The 17999-nt window shown below is 41.1% G+C and overlaps 1 protein-coding gene across 2 annotated transcripts in view; it reads left to right on the top strand.

The window, feature by feature from the left end:
• The window catches only part of SPTLC3 (serine palmitoyltransferase long chain base subunit 3), a 77940-nt gene extending 60226 nt beyond the window's left edge, over positions 1-17714 (top strand). For both annotated transcript variants that reach the window (XM_079332031.1, XM_079332030.1), the window contains exons 9-12: positions 1249-1375; positions 12188-12323; positions 13291-13420; positions 15700-17714. In XM_079332031.1, coding sequence (XP_079188157.1) covers positions 1249-1375; positions 12188-12323; positions 13291-13420; positions 15700-15813 — 507 coding nt within the window. In that variant the 3' untranslated portion in view covers positions 15814-17714. The remainder of the gene's footprint in view (positions 1-1248; positions 1376-12187; positions 12324-13290; positions 13421-15699) is intronic.
• Positions 17715-17999: the final 285 nt, after the last annotated feature.

Genomic DNA, 17999 nt, shown 5'->3' with positions numbered 1-17999 from the left:
TCTTTGTTTCCTAGGCTTCCTGAATTTGTATCTGTAGGTTTATTTCTTACCAAAGGCAATGTGGGTAATGTAGCTAGAAAATGTAGAAAGACTAGACCTGTGAAAAGTAGTCCCGTGTAACTTATTCTCTTATTCTCTAATCCTTGAAATTTTTTAAACTGAAAATAGGTCACTTTCCATGCCTGTGTGTATCACTAAATTTTGCCTCAGGCTTCTCAGCCTCGAAAGGCTGCTCACCCATTCACCCACTTACATTCCTTTCTGCAGCCAAAAACTCACAGTGGCACTGTTTATTCTGCATCAGCTGGAGCCCAGAAGCTTTCTTAGCTGTGAACCAAACCCTCAGGAATACAATTGCAAAAGCTGTGTAAGGTTAGGTAAATCTTTATCCTCAGCACTGACATTGCTGCCAGTAGACTCATACAGTATTTTGGTAGTGATTTGTGTTACTCTCACTGGATTTATTTTTTTTTTTTCTGATGATGATTTTTTGATCAAAGTCCATTTTCAAGTGGGCCTTATCCTGTTCTCATTAACATGCACTCAACTTTTAGTGTGGTAACTGTTACTCTTGATATTTTGCACTAAGAGATATAAGGTGTTATAACAATTATGATCTTGGTAAGATCTGATTTCCTACTGCATGCCTGGATTCAGGAGAGTTACTGGTGTTTTAGACATGCCAACAATATGTCAATGTTTCTTCTAAGAGGACAGATTGTGTTCATAGTTACTGTGTTCTTAGGAAATGTTAAAGCAATTATACCAGCTCTGACATGACTGTCCCTGCCACAGTGATTTGAAGTTTTGATTGAAAATGTATGTGCTTATAGACACAGATAAATCCCAGTAAGGTTTCTTTTCCTGGTCTAGGTCATGTGGCAGAGGACCTGTACTGATGTCATATAGCCTTTGTTTCATTACCAGAAGGGAACTGAGCAGCATTATTTTATGTTCATTGGTCTTGAAATTATTTTGGCTCCTTTATAATAAGTCTTAGCACAGAAGTAAACATTATACTATTCCAGACTTTTGTTTCAGCTGTAATTGCCCCACTTATATGCTAAAGCATTTGCACCTGCCTGATGTTTTCTTCAGGCCATGTATTAACAGTGGCAGCCAAGAATGCAATCCAGTAGCTGGTGAAACATCCTTTTCCTTTTGCACATTCCCACTCCTGCAGTAGTGAAGAGAGAGATCTGCTGTCTGGCCAGCTCAAAGCTCATTTTTTTGTTTTGCTTGTGCAAGGGCCTTGTGGACTTTTTACGAACTCATTCTCACAGTGCTGTGTACGCCACGTCCATGTGTCCCGCCGTAGCAGAGCAAATCATCAGGGCAATGAAATGTCTCATGGGACTGGATGGGACAACACAAGGTAAGTCTCCTTCCTTCTCTTCCATCCTTCACTTATTTCTGCTGCTACCACAGCATCTCTCTGGGTATGGGTATTGTTTGCACGAGCAAAACCTCATCCAGCAGCAAAGAAGTATTGCAATGGCAGCTAAAAGAAATCCTTCTTACTGTAAAATTAATACCTGAATCACCATACTTCGAGGTGCTGTTGACCCTGTTTTTTTTCCATGCTCACCCATAGGCAGCAGGGATGGAAATATTTTGGAGTTCTGGCTGTAGAGTTGCCAGCCCATCCTGCTTTGCAGCAATAAATAAAAATACATGGATTTCCCTTGGAGTACATTGTTCTGACTTTGTAGTAGGGTTCATGGGGATGCCTACATTTATGGGCTAGGTGCTGTCAGTTCAGCTTCTTTGTATGTGTGAACCTTCAAAATGGTAAGCAACTTAAGCATGGTGCAGCATTTCAGAACAGGTATTGTATGTTAAATAATAGTATGAGAAGATGATTATAGTAATTCCTACCTCACTCAGGCATTGATTATGGTGTCCTGAACCTAGTTTTGTACTACATTTTGTCCCAAAAGAATTGCTACTTTGTGTCTTTATGAAAAATTAGGTGTATTTCTATTCATCTCTTGAAGCTGCAGATGCAGCTCTGAAGTTGCAGATGTCTAATCCCCTGTGTGGTGTTTTATCCTCTGTGTGATACCTTTTCCATACAAGAAGCAACAAAACAACTGTGACATACCTATCTGTTACTGATTCAAAGCAATGCTGCTATGTGTTTGGTGTTCTTGGACTTAAATGGAGAAAGAGTGATTGAATTGGTGTAGGTTTTTTTCAGGAATGCCTGTGAGTGATGATACTCTTTAATGTGCAGCTAAAGATACAGGTTCTGCTCTGAATTGCAATCTCTCTTATACTGGTCCAGCGGTGCTATTTTCTCTTCCTTTGTCTGAGACTAACAGAATTAATTCTGTAGTAGTCCCCCCTGATAGATATGCCTGGGGTAAGGTAGGAGTGGAAGAGATAAAGGGTGGAGGAGAGCAGGTGAGATACTGCTCCTCACTACTCCCTTGCAGTGCCCTAGAGGGCTGTTCCAAACCATGATGGATACGAGGCTGTTAAGACATCCATCGCAGTACTTCAATGAGGCCAGATTTTACAAGACCCAGAGTCCAGAAGGGATGGAGATGGATGGGAATGGGATGAATATGGAGATGGAGAACCCAGTCCCAGCACCAAATTCTGCTGAGTGCAAGGACAAGAGGCAGCAGAACTCCGGCGCGATGCGCGGGCAGTGAGGAAGCGATGCTTTTGTCATTTCAGCAGAGAAGCCAGAGCATAAAAATCTGCTTCCAGCTTCAAATTTGGAATGTTCTGGTAGCATGTGCTGATGCCTACACACGTTTGGTATAAGAGCCCATCTCTGAGGTCTGTCTCAGGGGCAGCCCGGGGCCAGGGCTGGCGCCTGCCGTGAGAGGGCGGTGTGACACTGAGCCTGCCTGGCGCTCGCAGATGCCGCGAGTGAAACACGACACACGCCGAGCGCTTCCAGCCCTCCAGAGCCTGGCAGAAATGCTCTGCAGCTAGCGTGAGTCTGCACACAGCTCACCGCAGGGTGAGGGGAGAGCTGGCTTCAAGATGGAGCCTTTTAAGATGTGCGTGTTTGACTCAGGGCTAAGAGTTTGAAGCCTTTTCTCTTCAACAAGGAGTGTTGTTTAATGATACAGTGTTTGGATTTCTGCACAAAATGAGAGCTTGTTAAGTCTTCTGCAAATCCGTTAAGAAATAAATTAGTGTTCTGTCAGTTTTTAAAAAATTGTAATATGAAATGCAAATGAGTAGAAAAACAAATGAATAAATCATATATCTCAACTTAGAGCATTGCACAAAGGCTAGCAAGCTGGCTGTGATGTGTAAAACTGTTTCTTGTCCTTCCGAGCCAGACTCATTATTTTAGTCTTTTGGGTTTTCTTTCATGTGGGCCTCCCTTCATTAGGCTGTCTTGTGGACTACAAAAAAACCCCACAACCCAGAATACAGGAAAAAAACGCTGTGCTGGACCACACTACAATGTGTTGCTTTGGCATCAGAGAGGAAGGTGGTGACTTAGAAAGGAGCAAGGAACAGAAGGGAGAAAGCACTGTCTCTCCATAGGTATTTTTGGTTCCAGGGACAATGACCTTGGTAGAGTTCTTCTGGTCTACTGTCATAGAAGGTGGTGAATCCTGCACATAAGTCATTCTTGTGAGAGAATGAGCTGTGGAGCAGAGAAGTTTCACGCAAACCAAAATTGCCACAGGGTAGTATCAACCATGTGTTGTCTGGAAACCTCTCAGATCCATAGAAGGATCCAGAAATAATGGAAAAATATAAATAAACTTCCATAGAAGGAGTTAATTTTGCAATTACTTTCAAATGGTGTTCTCTTCCCACCTGACAGTTTGGGAAATCCATTACAAGGAGATGTTCACCAATGGCTTGTCCTTCAGAGGTCATTTCTCTGGGAGAGTGAGCCTTGCACAAATCACTGGGAATGTTTTAGGCAATAATGAAATTAGAGTTTGCTAAAAAGTTCCATGTGAATTAGAGGGTGCTTGGTGGAAACAGGATGAAATAAGGGGACAACAAATATGCTAACCCAGCATGTTCTTATGTCTGAACTTTGTGACTCCTTGACAGATTAATAGATGACTAAAGAGAAGGAAGACTGATTTGGTTATTTAAGTGGCCACTCAGAAAAATTAATATTTTTTTAGTTTTCTTTATTTTCCCAGATATAAGACTATTACAATCCCTTGGATTTCTTGCTAGTTATTCTCCACTAATTCATTAAGCATCTGATTTAGAAAAGACTAGCACAGATGCAATTATATAGTAGGTAATGCCAGAGCCCAGAAGTGCAGATACTGCTTGTGTATCCTGATGTGTAACCAACTGATTGATCTTCCATATTTTCTTCTTTTATTTTCAACTAGTAAGAATATGGTTGTTTGGAAAAGGAACCAGGATCTGCATTTCCAGGATAGGATCAGGATAGGGGATGAATGACTGCAGGGCCCAGCTTCATCACAAGGAAGGAGCAGGTTAGCACCTTCAGAGTAATTCTGTGAAATCTAAACTGTTCAGCTGGAAATGACCAACATCCAGTGTCTATTCCATGCTGAAAGGCATAAACATGTGGGTATGCCCCACATCAGTGTTTGTGATAGTTGTGAGACATTAATGTCATGATAATGTGACTGGGAGGATACTGCAGAGCCCACAGCCAGACAGTTTCATTTATTTTGCCATGTTTTCTGTGGTGACTCAAGAAAATGAAGGGCAAGAAATGTTAAATTAGGAGAAGGTAGTAGCTCCCTCAAAACATAGCATTGTTCCTCCTAGGAAAGAGGAACAGGTTGAGGTCAATATTACCAATATTTCTTGAGTAACTATATCCAGAGAATCAGAAACTGACAACAAAATATGCAAATGTGAAATCAAATTTTTAGTGGAGTAAAAGTCCAGTTTTTCTCAGTGCTGTGTTTTACACAACTCTGAAAATCGATGCCTTGTAGAACAAAACACATTTGTTGCTCATACCCTAACATCCTAGATACTTTCATAGTTCCTATAATAGAGTTGTTCAAAAGTGTATGAACTTTTGGCAGCTGCGTTTCCTCTAGTAATGTCATAAGGCAGCAAGTCCCACAGTTCAGCTCATGTAGTCTATTTAAAGAAAAAAATAAATAATTTTATCCCTCTTAAGCCTTTGTGGCCTTTTCATCTCAAATGTGTCTCTGCTCATTTATTAGGAAATATGGGAAGCAGAAGTCCCCATGGCATTTACTCTTTATAATTCATAATATAGATATTCTTTATGTGTTCTCCTTGTGGCTTCTCATTACACCACTGGAGATACCTCAGGAAACTCAGCAGCTGCCTTAGTGGTTTTATCCCATGATGAGGCTGGAGTTGACTCAGTGTGCTTGGACCCAGCACAAATTTGCAAGTACACTCACTTGCATGCAACACAGCCCCTCCAGCTGTGACCTCAGACCTTTTATTCCTCCCCCCTTTCTGCATGAGAATACCAAAAGCATATTTTTACACTTAAATTTGCTAGGTACAAAATAGAACCACTATGCAGACAGAGTCAAGACTGCTGGGAAGTCCAAAGCAATTTTTTTGATGACTAATAATAGATTGTACTGGTGTAAAAAGCAAATTGCAGCATTTAGAAAGGAAACATTTTTTTCTGTTTAATGCTTGACAAACAATAATTCACCAACAGCAGTGGGCATTTTTCATGTTTTTCTGGGATATTGAAACATTTAAAAGCTTGTCCTCTGGTTTCTACTTGTAAAATATGTTTTGTTAAAAGATAATTCCTGAAGTTGTTTTAGATTTCTTTGAAATGCTCATTTACTTTGCAGTTTGTGCTGATTGGTTTATCTTTTTGCAGCTACTAGTTTTCATTTGTGTTTTTAGCAAACTCTTGAATTCTTGCATTTGAGCTCGTTCAGATTGTGAGAAATGGCAGAATGCTGCTTTCTGGTTTGGTTTGGCATAAAAGAAATTGTTTTTAAAAGGTTCATTTTAAAGACATTTCCATCAGCCTCAGATTTTTTGTATAACTTCTAAAAATCAGTTTCTAACATCTGAGTCTTTTGAAAATGTTAGTTTTGCTTGTCAGGATCCTCTGTAAATTCAGAAAGCTTAATTCCACATCACTATGACCTGACATAAACCAACACTGGTGCAAGGAAGTGCAGCCTTGTCCTCAGTTTCTCCTCCCCCTGCCTATCCCCTCTCCTACACCAGTGTGAGTGTTCATGCAGCCATGCAATGAACTGAATCAGAGCTCTCATGGAGCTGAAAAATAACCAACCCTCCCACGAATGGTCAGCCTACACCCAGACTGCCATGTGCCACTCTGCCATGTGGCTCCATGAACACCAGTGTCAGGGCTTCAACAGCTGGAGCTGAGAGGAGCAAGCCATTTTGCAGCAAAATAAATCTGTGCCAGGCTGGACTGATCATGAAACTATTGCTGTAAGCTTTAAATTTGCAAGTGACTTCGTGATGGACCTTGGACCTGCTCAAAACAGTTTGCACAATCAGTCATGCTAAAGCCTATCTTTTTCAAATTCTCATTTTGCTGCTTCTTTCTAAGGGGATTGCTTCTCTGAGGCCTTTAGCAAGCAGAATGCTTGAACCCTGGCTTAATTTTAAGTTAATATTCCCAGTATGTATGTGGTTACATTTCAAGCCCTTAAGCACATTTATTCCCTGTTTGCACACCATTGGCTGCATGACTAGGGCTCCCAGTCACGACAACAGGGAAGATATTAATGATGATAATATGCTGCTACAATTATTATTTGTCTAAGCTGAACATCACAGATGTTCTCCCAGCAGTGGATGATGAAACTGAGCTAAATTCTGACATCTTTGCTCAAAATGAGTGAGATATGGCTGTTCTAGTGGAGACACCTGCCAAGGGATCCACCTGCCACAGGACACCAAATGTATCCGTGGAGAGTCAATTGATCTGAGCAAGCCTTGGACTGAAGAGCTTTGGACTAATAGTGTTTGCAGTGATTTACATGATCTCTGAGGATCAGTCAAATCCTACCTCATTTGCAGTCACTTCTCTCATATTCAAAGTTAAATCAGTGGTGTAGTCCTCTGGCAGTCCCTGCCCATGGATACAGATGTTCCCTGTATCCTGACACAAGCATCAGCTGCAGGCAGAGGAGGATGTGACACGTGGATGTGACCAAGCTCTTCTTTCCCCAGGGACAGCAGCAGCAACTCCATGTCACAGCCCCCTTTCCAGGGTGTCTTTCCTGCCAGGAAGGGAATGAGGATCCCTGCTGTGCTGCTGGCTCTGTGGTGCCCGAGGCATCCAGCTCTGTTCTCAGCCTGCCCAGCACAAAGCAGGGAAGGGCTTTCCTTAATTTTCTCTGAAAAGCATTTTGTGGCACTTCACAGTTAAAATAAGTCCTTAAGGGATTATTCAGCAGCTGAATTAAGTTGAAATTACCAGATTTCTAGTTAGCATTAAATTGTAGAAGTAAATGTCTTTGCTTCTCCCAGTTCATAGCAAAGTTATGTTTTATGAAGATTGTTTTATCTGAGAACATATTTCCTTTTAGGCACCTTGGTTTTATAGCATTCTATTTGTGATTTAATGCACATGGAGGTACATGTGTGTTCCTCTCATAATGGAACCAGAGGGGGAAAAATGAAAATCTGTCCATCTGCAATAGTTTAGTGGGAAAGAGCTATTGTTTTCCAGGGTTTTTGCAGCCTATGGAAGATTGCTTTTTCCTATCTAGTTTTTAGTAGAGGAAGGCAGGGAGTTGAGTGCTCCAGCCAAGGAACACTGGCACTGGTATGTAAAAGCTCAATTGTGTAACTAATTATCTAGGAAGACCCCATGAAACAACAGCTGGAGAAGATTAAAACAGGTGAATTTGTGTCTTGAAGGGTCCACCACATGCCAAAAACCAGTATGGTGTGGGGTTATCTTTCCTGGCACGGGTTCAGGAAAAACAGTTCACCTCCTACACCTGAGATCTTCATATCAAAGGCTACAGGTTGCTTATTCCTCTTTCCAATAGACTGAGTCACAGCTTCCAAGGCTAGGAGCCTACAGGAAGGGTTCAAAGGTGGAATGTTGATGCAGGAATTGAACCCAGGCAGCTCCTCTGCTTATGAGCAATAAGCAGGAGGCAAAATACAGACATCTTTGTAAGAGGAAAACCATGTTTTGGTTTAGAGAGCTGATAGTTTTAGTGCCTTTTTGGCTGCCAGGAGAAGGTCCTCAGCTGCCATGAACAGCAAAGTTTATTGAAGTTTATTGAAGAGCTGTGCCAGGTAAAGCCAGCCTAAGATCAAGCCCTTGGACATGGAGTCAGGATGCCTTCCTGGGGTCAGGTACCCTGAAAGTCTGTCACTCCAAGTGGCTCTCTTAAAAAGCTTGTTGCATCCAAGAAATTATGACCAAACTGCTTCATTTTATTATTTTTCTCTCTTGCCTTCTTTTTGTATTTTTCTTTCAACTAAACCATATTAATTTTGAGCTGTAAAGCTTTCTAAAAGCCTGCATAAATTAATGAGCCAAAGCCAGCAGTATGCAACGATGCGTGTCACATAAAAATATAATCAGCATTTTCTCCAGAATTGCAGACACCTTAGAACTTTGCAGTAAACCAAATATTTTTTAAGTGGTGCAACCAAATGAAAACTCTGCATTTGCCAGCAGAAGGTGGATTGCTGATGCAGTAAATCTCCTTTTCTTGTGCCATCCAGGCAATTAATCCTTTATTTCAGAAAAATCCCCATAAACCAGCTGTGTGTGTTCCCAGCGGCCTGAAGATAATTTGTGAAATTTGGGAATTGTTTATTGTTCATTTCTCTCCCTTTCTGTCCCCTCTCAATTCAGTCAATAAGAAAATATAGTGCACTTAATAAAGTCATTCTCAGCCTTAGCTGAATACTCTGGAGCATTAGTGTGCTTAGTTTTAAATAGAGGAGGGTTGGTTTTCTGTGTCCAAGCTGTTTTTTCCAAACATATGCTGTGTTGTGGTTCACATATTTCATGGAATATAACTCTCTGGATGTGCTGCATGCTGTGCTATAAGCTCTCTGCATAGACTATAAATCCTCAAGGATTTTGCAAAGTAAGAATTTTGTAACACATAAATTTACTGTCTAGGGACCCTATCCTCTAATTAGTCCCATACAGGTAAATTCTTACACTTACAAAATGCAGCAATGCTCTTTTAGCTCAAGGGTCTTCTCGGCAGATTTTCTCTCAATAAATTATAAAGGATGTGAGATCCCAGCCTCAGGAATCAAAGAAAATGGTGCTTTTAGTTAAACATCCCACAAGTGAATTTGGACTAAGACCTGATTCTAAAGTGAATTCATCACTCTTAATCTGTAGTGTGGGGGGGAAATCAGGCCAATGAGATTAAAATAAACATTTTGCTCAGATCTGCTTCCTTATCTGACGTTGGAAGGTCCCATAAAAGAATAAAAAAGAGTGTTGAAATACAGCTACAAATTTTATTAGTTTTATTGCTCTTATTGGGACAGCATATAAGAAGTCTGCCTATATGTTGTGTGTCTGTGGTCTTTGACCACAAAACTTAACATGAGAAAGGAAAGTGTTGACATTTGGTAAAGAAATAGGTTCCTCCCAGCCACCCACCCACAAATGCAGTGTGTGTAGCAATCGTCTCCTAATGTGCTTTTCCCCCCTCCAGATATATGTGAGTGCTCTGATCTTTTATTTGGCTCTTCAATGCATCTCTGCAAATGAAATTAGTATTCTGGGATGTTGCTAAAACATTCAAGTGGCTCTTTTGCATCAGCACTGGCTGGCTTAAAAAGAGCTCCATAGGGAGTTTTGCAAGGGGGGGATCTCACATCACAAACCGGTTGAGGATGTAGAATCAGCTGAGGAAGATTAGAAAAGGAAGAGGTGTTTCACTTTTGGGGGGGGTTGCCTGAACCTCCTCTTCCAGCTCTAAAGTTTCTTTAGCTGGAGCCTAAATTTCCAGCACCAAAAATAAGTAGAGCCAAAGCCGCTGACTCCGGGCGCTGTGCATATGGTTCGATAAACAGCAAACAGCAGAGGCTGGAATCCTGCGTGGCTCACACTGTGCTCCCAGCTCTGTGGTAAACACATGAATAGAAAGGAGAAGGCAGCAAGTCTCAAGCTGCACTCACCAAGAACATCTGCATGTATGAAAAACTTTCCCTAATTGAAAATCTAGTAGTTTCAAATGCTTTCCAACTGAGAGTTTGGAAACTAGCTCAGGGGCTCTAAGATAGCAAAAAACAGCAGTGGCTTTGAGCCCCCCCCAGTTCAGGTTACTCCCCCACCCTCTTCCTCGTGACTTGGACATTGAGGAGGTGCTAATAACATCTTCACAATTTCTAACAAGGGGAAAAGTCTCTCTTTAGACTTCAACCACATTATTCTGTAGTTCTCTAACTCCCTGTCCTTACCACCATCTCCCCTTCCCTCCTCCTCCTCTTCAATGCTTCCTCCTGTTTCTTTGAGATCTACTACACCAAAAATATTTTTGGAAATACCACAGACTATTGTTTTTATTAGTGACTGGAAAGCTTTGTAGTAGGATGCATTTGTTTTCCTTGCTCTGGCACAGCTGTTTTTGCTTTAGCAGCATTAGAGAGATGGTTAAACTATTTGTGGCCTTTTCTAACCCAGCAGATCTCTTCCACTGAGTGCTTTAAACTGAATGACCGAGGCTGTAACAGGTTGTCTGCGTGGGCAGTTTTGTGTGTAAAGTTACAAATGCACTGTTTTTATGAGACCTTTTAATTTGTTCAAGCAAAACACCGATCACTGTGAAGCAAGTCCCAGCTTCCCTATAAATTTCCCAGCCAGAACACTGACAGAACCTTGACTCAGGAGGATACAGAACAAATGAAGTAGTAGATCTTATTCAGAAATATTAATGTAAAAGAGGTTCATGTAGGTGTGGTGATCCCCACTTCAGCCAAGAGGGAAAAGGAAGAAAACCCAGATGGTAGGGACAGAATGTGGTCTCAGGACAAATCTGCCATAGGTAGTATGGAGCTGCTACAAATGCTTTGCTGGCCACTGTGGTTACACAGAGCAAGATGGGGAATTATGAAAATTCTCTCCAGTCAGAGAATGGTGACAGCAGAAAGTGGTAAATGAGGAATGAAGTGAAGGAAATGTAAAGTAAAATGAAAACGTAAATGGAGAGTGAAAACCTAACACATCTGTGCAGAGGCAAGGGGAAAAACAAAAGGAAAAGAGGAAATGAGTTGCACTGGAGGTTTCAGTGTTCATGTCTGGTGACATAATGTAAGTGATATTGAAAGTATGGGCTGATGAACAGCAGGAAAATGAAAGTTAAGAGTGTAACTGTGTCCTGCTAAATCCCAGTCTGACCACACATTCTCACCACCTCTGCTGGGCAGACACAAGCTGCTGAGCAGCTATGAGGTTTAGAGCTTGATCTGCTTAATAGTGGCTTGGCAGTTCTGTTTCTGGCAGGGTCAGAGAGATGACAGACCTGGCTTGATTGGGCCATGTGAACTTGGGCTGGCACTGGGCAGGCATGTGGGGTTGGAGGAGGTGGCACCACCCCTGTCAGCACCTCACAGCTCATAGATCAGCTCACTGATGAGATATAATGCAGGTGGAGTGGTGAAAGGACACATCTCCTACTGCAGTAACATAGAGTGTGTCTCTTGCCTCTTTATGGAAGCAATTGCACTTGTCAGAAACCACCTCCTTTGTGGCAATGCAAAATAAATGGCTGAAATCTCTTTTCAAGCACATTTTTCCTCTGTTCTTTTTTCCTTCAGTAAAAAGAATTGTTTTCAACCCTCCTGTCAGTTTTGCTGGGGGTCCCATCTGTGGATCCATGACTGAATGAGGCCAGGGACAATGCAGGGCTAATAGTCAGTTACATTGAGAAAGAACATACTCAATTTCCATGTCCTGTCTGCACTGTTTCTCTGCAGGTGTGTGTCATCCAGGAGGATTTGTTTAGCACAACAAAGTCCTGGAAATTGTCCACATGTCTGTCCCCAAAGAGGGACTGTTTCTGCCCATGGGAAGGCACCTCACAAGTACAGGAGTATCAGCCATCCATCCTACAATGCCATAATAATTAGGGTAGTTGCATTTGGCTCATTCCATATTTTTCTTCTCAATCAAATAGGAGCATTTATACTTCAGCCAAACTGTTACACTCAGCCCTGATTCTTCCTGTGACTAGACTCCAGTTATGATCTTTGCACTAACTGTTCTCCTGGCTCATTTCAGGGCTCCAAAGAGTGCGTCAGCTGGAGAAAAACACAAGGTACTTCAGGCGAAAACTGCATGAAATGGGCTTCATCATCTATGGCAATGATGATTCTCCTGTTGTTCCCTTGCTCCTTTATATGCCTGGTAAGATAGGGTAAGTACTGAAAAAAACAAAGCAAGCACTGTTCAAGTTGGTGGGTTGTTTAGCACACACTGCAGAAGATGATGTTCTCTGTCGTAGGTGCTTCCCAGGAGAAACATGCACTGTTAGTTGAATTCATCATTTAGTTCTGTTTTCTTTTATATTTGGCCCTAGGTTTAATTTTGAGCTGTTCCAGATGTCAGAATTTTAAAATCTTTCTCTTTTCCTTTTTTAACATGGTCTCGAATAACACTCTTCATAACATTTTGAATCTGAAATTTTTGGTTTTGAATTTGCAATCATTAAAGGACACACATGGCCTTTGATGTATGAACTGGTTTAGATGGCTGCTTTTTTTTGCCCACCTGATCTTTGAATGGCCTTTGCATGTTTTACCATTCAGATCCTCTCAAGCAGCACTTGTGCACTGACTTGGCCACACAGACCAGAAGTCAGTAGTAGAATAATGGAAGTGCTGAGCTGTAGGGAGTATTTGCAGGTAGCTTAGGGTGGCTGTGGGCTTTAGGTACATGCCACACAAGCCTTCCTAACTGGCAGAGCAATTGTGAGAACAAATAATCCATCACACAGAGATTGGTTTATTCCTATTGATGTTCAGGAACCAAGCATTCCATGAGCCCAGCCTCTTCCATCCTTAGGGACTGTGAATGCCTACATGGTTTGATTCGTACTCAGAGACTTTCATTGACATAAATGAATCATGTCTACCCTGCAGAGCCCTCTCTGCCATCACATTTCTAGTATTTGACACCTACTTGGCTTCATGAGCCTCTAAGCAGCAAGGAATCTCAGTCCTGCTGATAAAATTCTGACTTTTATGGAAATCAGTGGGAACATTCAATCAATTGAAAACAGGATTTTACCTATTGTTGCATTGCATGCCACTGTTTTCTGTCTGTGTTCAGTTTGTTTGGGATAATGCATTTTTGATTTTTCTCCCTCTACTTTTTCTCTTTAGGGCTTTTGCAAGACGCATGTTAGAAAGAAACATCGGGGTGGTCGTGGTTGGGTTCCCAGCCACTCCCATCACAGAATCCAGGGCTCGGTTTTGTGTGTCAGCTGCACATACACGGGAGATGTTAGACACGGTAAGCACAGCAGATGTCCTGCCCAAATTGACTTCAGGTGCTGAGGAGGCTGGGGGAAGCTGTGCCTCTGTTACTTTGGATCTCAATAGTTCCTTTTTGCATTTGTTTTTCTGGCCTTGTCACTTGATCTTTAAAGGCATTTGAGCCTTATACATTTTATTTTTTAAAATAAATTATGGGACTTTTAACTTCTTATGTTCTTCTATTTCTAATAGTGACCAAATCTGTCATGACTAATAAAAACTTACACGAAGAGGACAACAAGACAAAAGTTAAATGCTCTGTCAAAACTATCAGAGTAGGAAACCTGAAACAATATGGAAATAATTGAAAATCAAGTTTTCCTTACCCATTTTCCATTCCATATTTCCATGTGTTTCTTGAGTTAGAGAAGTATATGGGACAGCCTTGGGGGTACAGGTGGAAATTGCAAACAGTATTTGGAACTGTTTGAACCTAATCAAGTTTAATTGGTGCTGTCTGGCCAGTCTCAGTTCTGTATCTTTCTCTGATATCAGAAATACCAATAAGAGTATGTTGAGACTTCCATCATAAACCTATGTTCCAACACAGAAATGTGTTTAAAATAAACTCTTTGAAATTTTCCATTTCCTTTTTTTTGCCGAAGGTGTTTTTGGCCTGGCTTGGGATATGTTCTTTCATTCTCAGAACAAGCCAACTTAGAGACACAAAACAAAGAGACTTAACCATCTATTTCAGGTTTTGCTTTTCCTCTCTTTGCATGAGTGCTGAGGGTCAAAGCAAAAAGTCCTTGAAAGGCATTTGAGTTAAATGTGCCACTGGTTCATGCAGACAAGCACTTGGCCTGCAGAGAGCTCCTGATTCTCTGTTTGCATCCTGAGATGGATGTGGTTGTGGAGGCTGGAGCCCTTCCCTGCTGGCTGGCTCCCATACCAGTGTAGACAGCTTCAAAACTTCAAAACCCTGCCCTGCATGTGTGCAGAGTAAAATTCCTGCTGCTTTAAAGGTGCAGTAGTTATAACAAGGTACAACGCCATAAAGGTATTTAGTCAAACAGATCATAGCTGCATTCTTGTGTTGGCCCTTTCCAGCTTTTGCTGTTTGACTGTGAGGATTTTGGCTGATGTAACAGGCAATGGAGTTGATCTGAAGATTAATCTCCCAAGGTTGCTGCTTTGATTCTCTTCCTTTTCCCCAAATGTCAGGCCCACCTCAATTTTGGGCTGTCATTGTGCATTCACTCCCTGCACCTTGCTGCCTGCTACCTTGAGCTTTGGCCACAGCACTCATGGCACTCTTACAGCACGGGGGAAAGGAAATGCCCTGAGTTTAATTACTTGCAGAAAGAAAGCTTTTAGGACAAAACACTTTGTGACTAAGCCCAGGGTAACAACAGGTAACAAGCACAATGAAAATGTTTCCCTTTGGCAAAATTAGTTTTGTGTCTCAGCCTGGAACTAAGGAAAGATCTATGAAAGGGCAAGCTCCCAAGAATAACTTCCTTAATGGAAGATATCTTTCTGCATAAACCATTACTAAATTGCTTCTTTTTGTTCTAAATTACTTCTTTTTGTGCTTGAGCTTGTTTTAGTGGCTTAACAGAAGCAGGCTCAAAATCAAAATTGCTGCTTTCTTCTTTTGTGCCAAAAAGTTGGGTGCTCTTGAATGGGGGTCAGGAGCTGCAAAGCACTGAGTTGCTTCCCTATGGTAGAGGGAGGGTTCCTTGGCTATTTTTTTACTCCACTGAGAGCTGGGGACACAGCTCACCAAATTGTATTACAGTATTAATGAACAAAAATTATTTTTCCCTGTGATACATAAAATAATGGCACTCATTAAAAATATCTTAAGCTATTCAGACTATTTATGCTGACTCTGCTCAGCACTGTGAGCTGAGTATTACCTAAGAAAAATGCATTGGCAATTCCAGTCTTTGGGAGCTGTGGAGGAATACTGAAGTATAGCCTCACCCATTTCTTCTGCACAAGCAAAAATAACTTTTTACCTTGGTTGTCACCTCTCTGTGCTTTTGGATTTTATTTTTTTTTTAATCTGTGCTCAATTAATGTGCTTGCTAATAAACCATAACCTAATGAAGGAGTAAATTCCTTTCTCATAGATGCTGCTGTATATCTACAACTGCACTGATGTTCACTGTTGTAGAATGAATGCAAAATTTTCTCATTTGTCCTTTATTGATTTTTTAAAATATTATCTTCTTGTTCTAAAGCAAAGTAGAAGTTACCAGAACTTCATTTCTTTTCCAATAGAATTGACAAAGTATCATGGTCTTGCAGGTTTTGAATGCTCTGGATGAATTGGGTGATTTCTTACATCTGAAATATTCCCGGTATTCCAAGTCATCTCATCCTGAACTATATGAAGAATCTAGGCTTGAACTTGAAGATTAAGTTTTCCACCCATGAAGAGAACATTATGATGCTATGAAAGGGTGGAAAACCTGAAAGCCAAACAGTACAAATGCATTTCTTCCCTTCTAAGGACAATTTTTATTTCTCAGTTTATTGAAAGGAGGGGAAGCTCGGGTGTTGCATCATGTTGTATCAGATTTCTGTATTCAAGAGACTGAAATATTGATACAGATTTGCCTCCCCAGGAGATCTGTCCTTCTTAAGGTATTTTTGGTGCAGAATGAATGCATCCATTGATCCAGTTGCTAAGGTACAGCTTTTGATACAGCCCTTTTTTATGAAGAGGCTTCAGGTAGTCTTAATTGTGACTGAAATAATAAAGTTTAAAAAGTTAATAGATTCCAGTGTAATATAGCTGAGCTTCATCAGTGAGACTGACTTTGATCTGTTGAAGAGCATAAATGGAGACGCCGGTGTGGACTGCTGCAAAGGAATGAGCAGGATGTGACCTCTGTAACCAAGTTGCACTATCATGCATTTCTCCAAGGACAAAAAGTGTTAGAAAAAGGCTAATGCTGAGAAAAAGAAAAGCAGCCTGATGAGTTCACGTATTTCTGACAGCAGGTTATGGGAAAGGGAAAATTCTTCCTCTCCACAGACCCTTCCTCGGTCACTTAAATGCACTCTAAACTTTGAATTGTACAAAAATTTGGGCTTAGACATAAACAGAAATGCTCTTCTGCCAATTCATTTTACCTACAACCTATCACATCTTGTCACTACCTAAGTTCTTCAGCAGCTTGCTCCCTTTTTGTGGAGCAGTAGTAAATAATTTTAATAAACATTTAACTTTCCCGTAAAAACCTTGATCAAAACAGTCAGATACTTGCAGTTTGCAAACTGCAAATGACATTTATGGGCCCATTCCTGAGTTTCTTGGACTACTTATGGGCCCCATAAATTCACTAACAAGTACATAATGCTGAAGCTGTTATGCTGAATGTGAAGTTCAAGATACCATAAGCAGTTCTGCCACCTGTTAAATAGAAAACTCCACCATTTCTATATATGCTACAGTCATCAGTGAAACAACATTTCTTGAAATATTTTTGTCTGTTTTATGCATGTCAGGGATCGTTCTGTCCAGGGTTTTTTATCAGTTGTTTGTTTTTCAAATAATTATTGTATCTCCTGATGAGGAAGATGCTCTTGTCCCCTTGTCCACTGCCTGAGTGACAAATGCTCAAAGTTACCTGAAGGAGTTGTTCCAGCCAGCAGCTTCCCTGCAGTGCCAGCAGCCACAAGCATCAGGGTTGTGTGAGTTGAGTTGCTGGAAGGAGATTGGAGGCTTTTTCCTTTTTTTTCCCCCACTGTTAAAAAGCAGTTCTGCAGCTTTAAGAATGAACTCCAAACAATTCCACGCTATCAGATGTCATTGTAAACACATCAGATGAGAGATGTTTAGCTTTCTGTTGCACAGATGTACCACACTTTCATGTTCTCTTGAAAGCTGTGGTGTAAACTTAACCCACAGCTGCAATATTAGATTTAAGAACAGAACAATTAAATTGTGGAGTACCAATTACACTATATTACTCCCTGCTTGTTAAAGCAGCTTTCAGGATATAACAAGGCTGGCTGATTATGAGGGCCCATTTTTGTTGGATTTTTGTTGTTGTTGTTGTGCAAATTAATAAAAATCCAGTGGTGCTATAACTTTAAGAATTGATTACAACACATTCTGTAATATCAGATGTCGGCTTTAGGAAATGTTCATCAAGGGCTGGGGGAGGACTAAGTGGGGTGGAATGTGATTTTTCACTGGGGTAGATGGAGCTGAAAAGCACTGCAGAAGTCCAGGGGAGCTGTGTTTGTGGATAAGAGCAAACTCACTGTATAAATACTCAAATACTCGAGCACAAGGAGAAATTAGGAAACGTGAACTCATTGAGAAATCTGGCAGTTTGTGGTGCACAGCTTTGTTATATACAGAGGGACTGCACTCACTGTGAAAGGAGATGGGATGAGAAATTTCTGCAACCTGTTCCTTGAGGAAAAGCACTGGATTTGATATATTGCTTTTTGATCTCTATTGCTGAACATCTGTGGCCAGATCCTCAGTTGACTTCTGACCTTCTATCTTGGGGTATACAGTCATAGTTTATATTTCAGCAAACATCATTAAAAGTCCTGTTGCAGGCAACATGCTCTTTCCCTCAGAGAGG

The sequence above is a fragment of the Erithacus rubecula genome (genome assembly GCF_903797595.1).
Source record: "Erithacus rubecula genome assembly, chromosome: 2".
Classification (NCBI taxonomy): domain Eukaryota; kingdom Metazoa; phylum Chordata; class Aves; order Passeriformes; family Muscicapidae; genus Erithacus; species Erithacus rubecula.
This window is presented reverse-complemented; position numbering and strand designations above follow the sequence as displayed.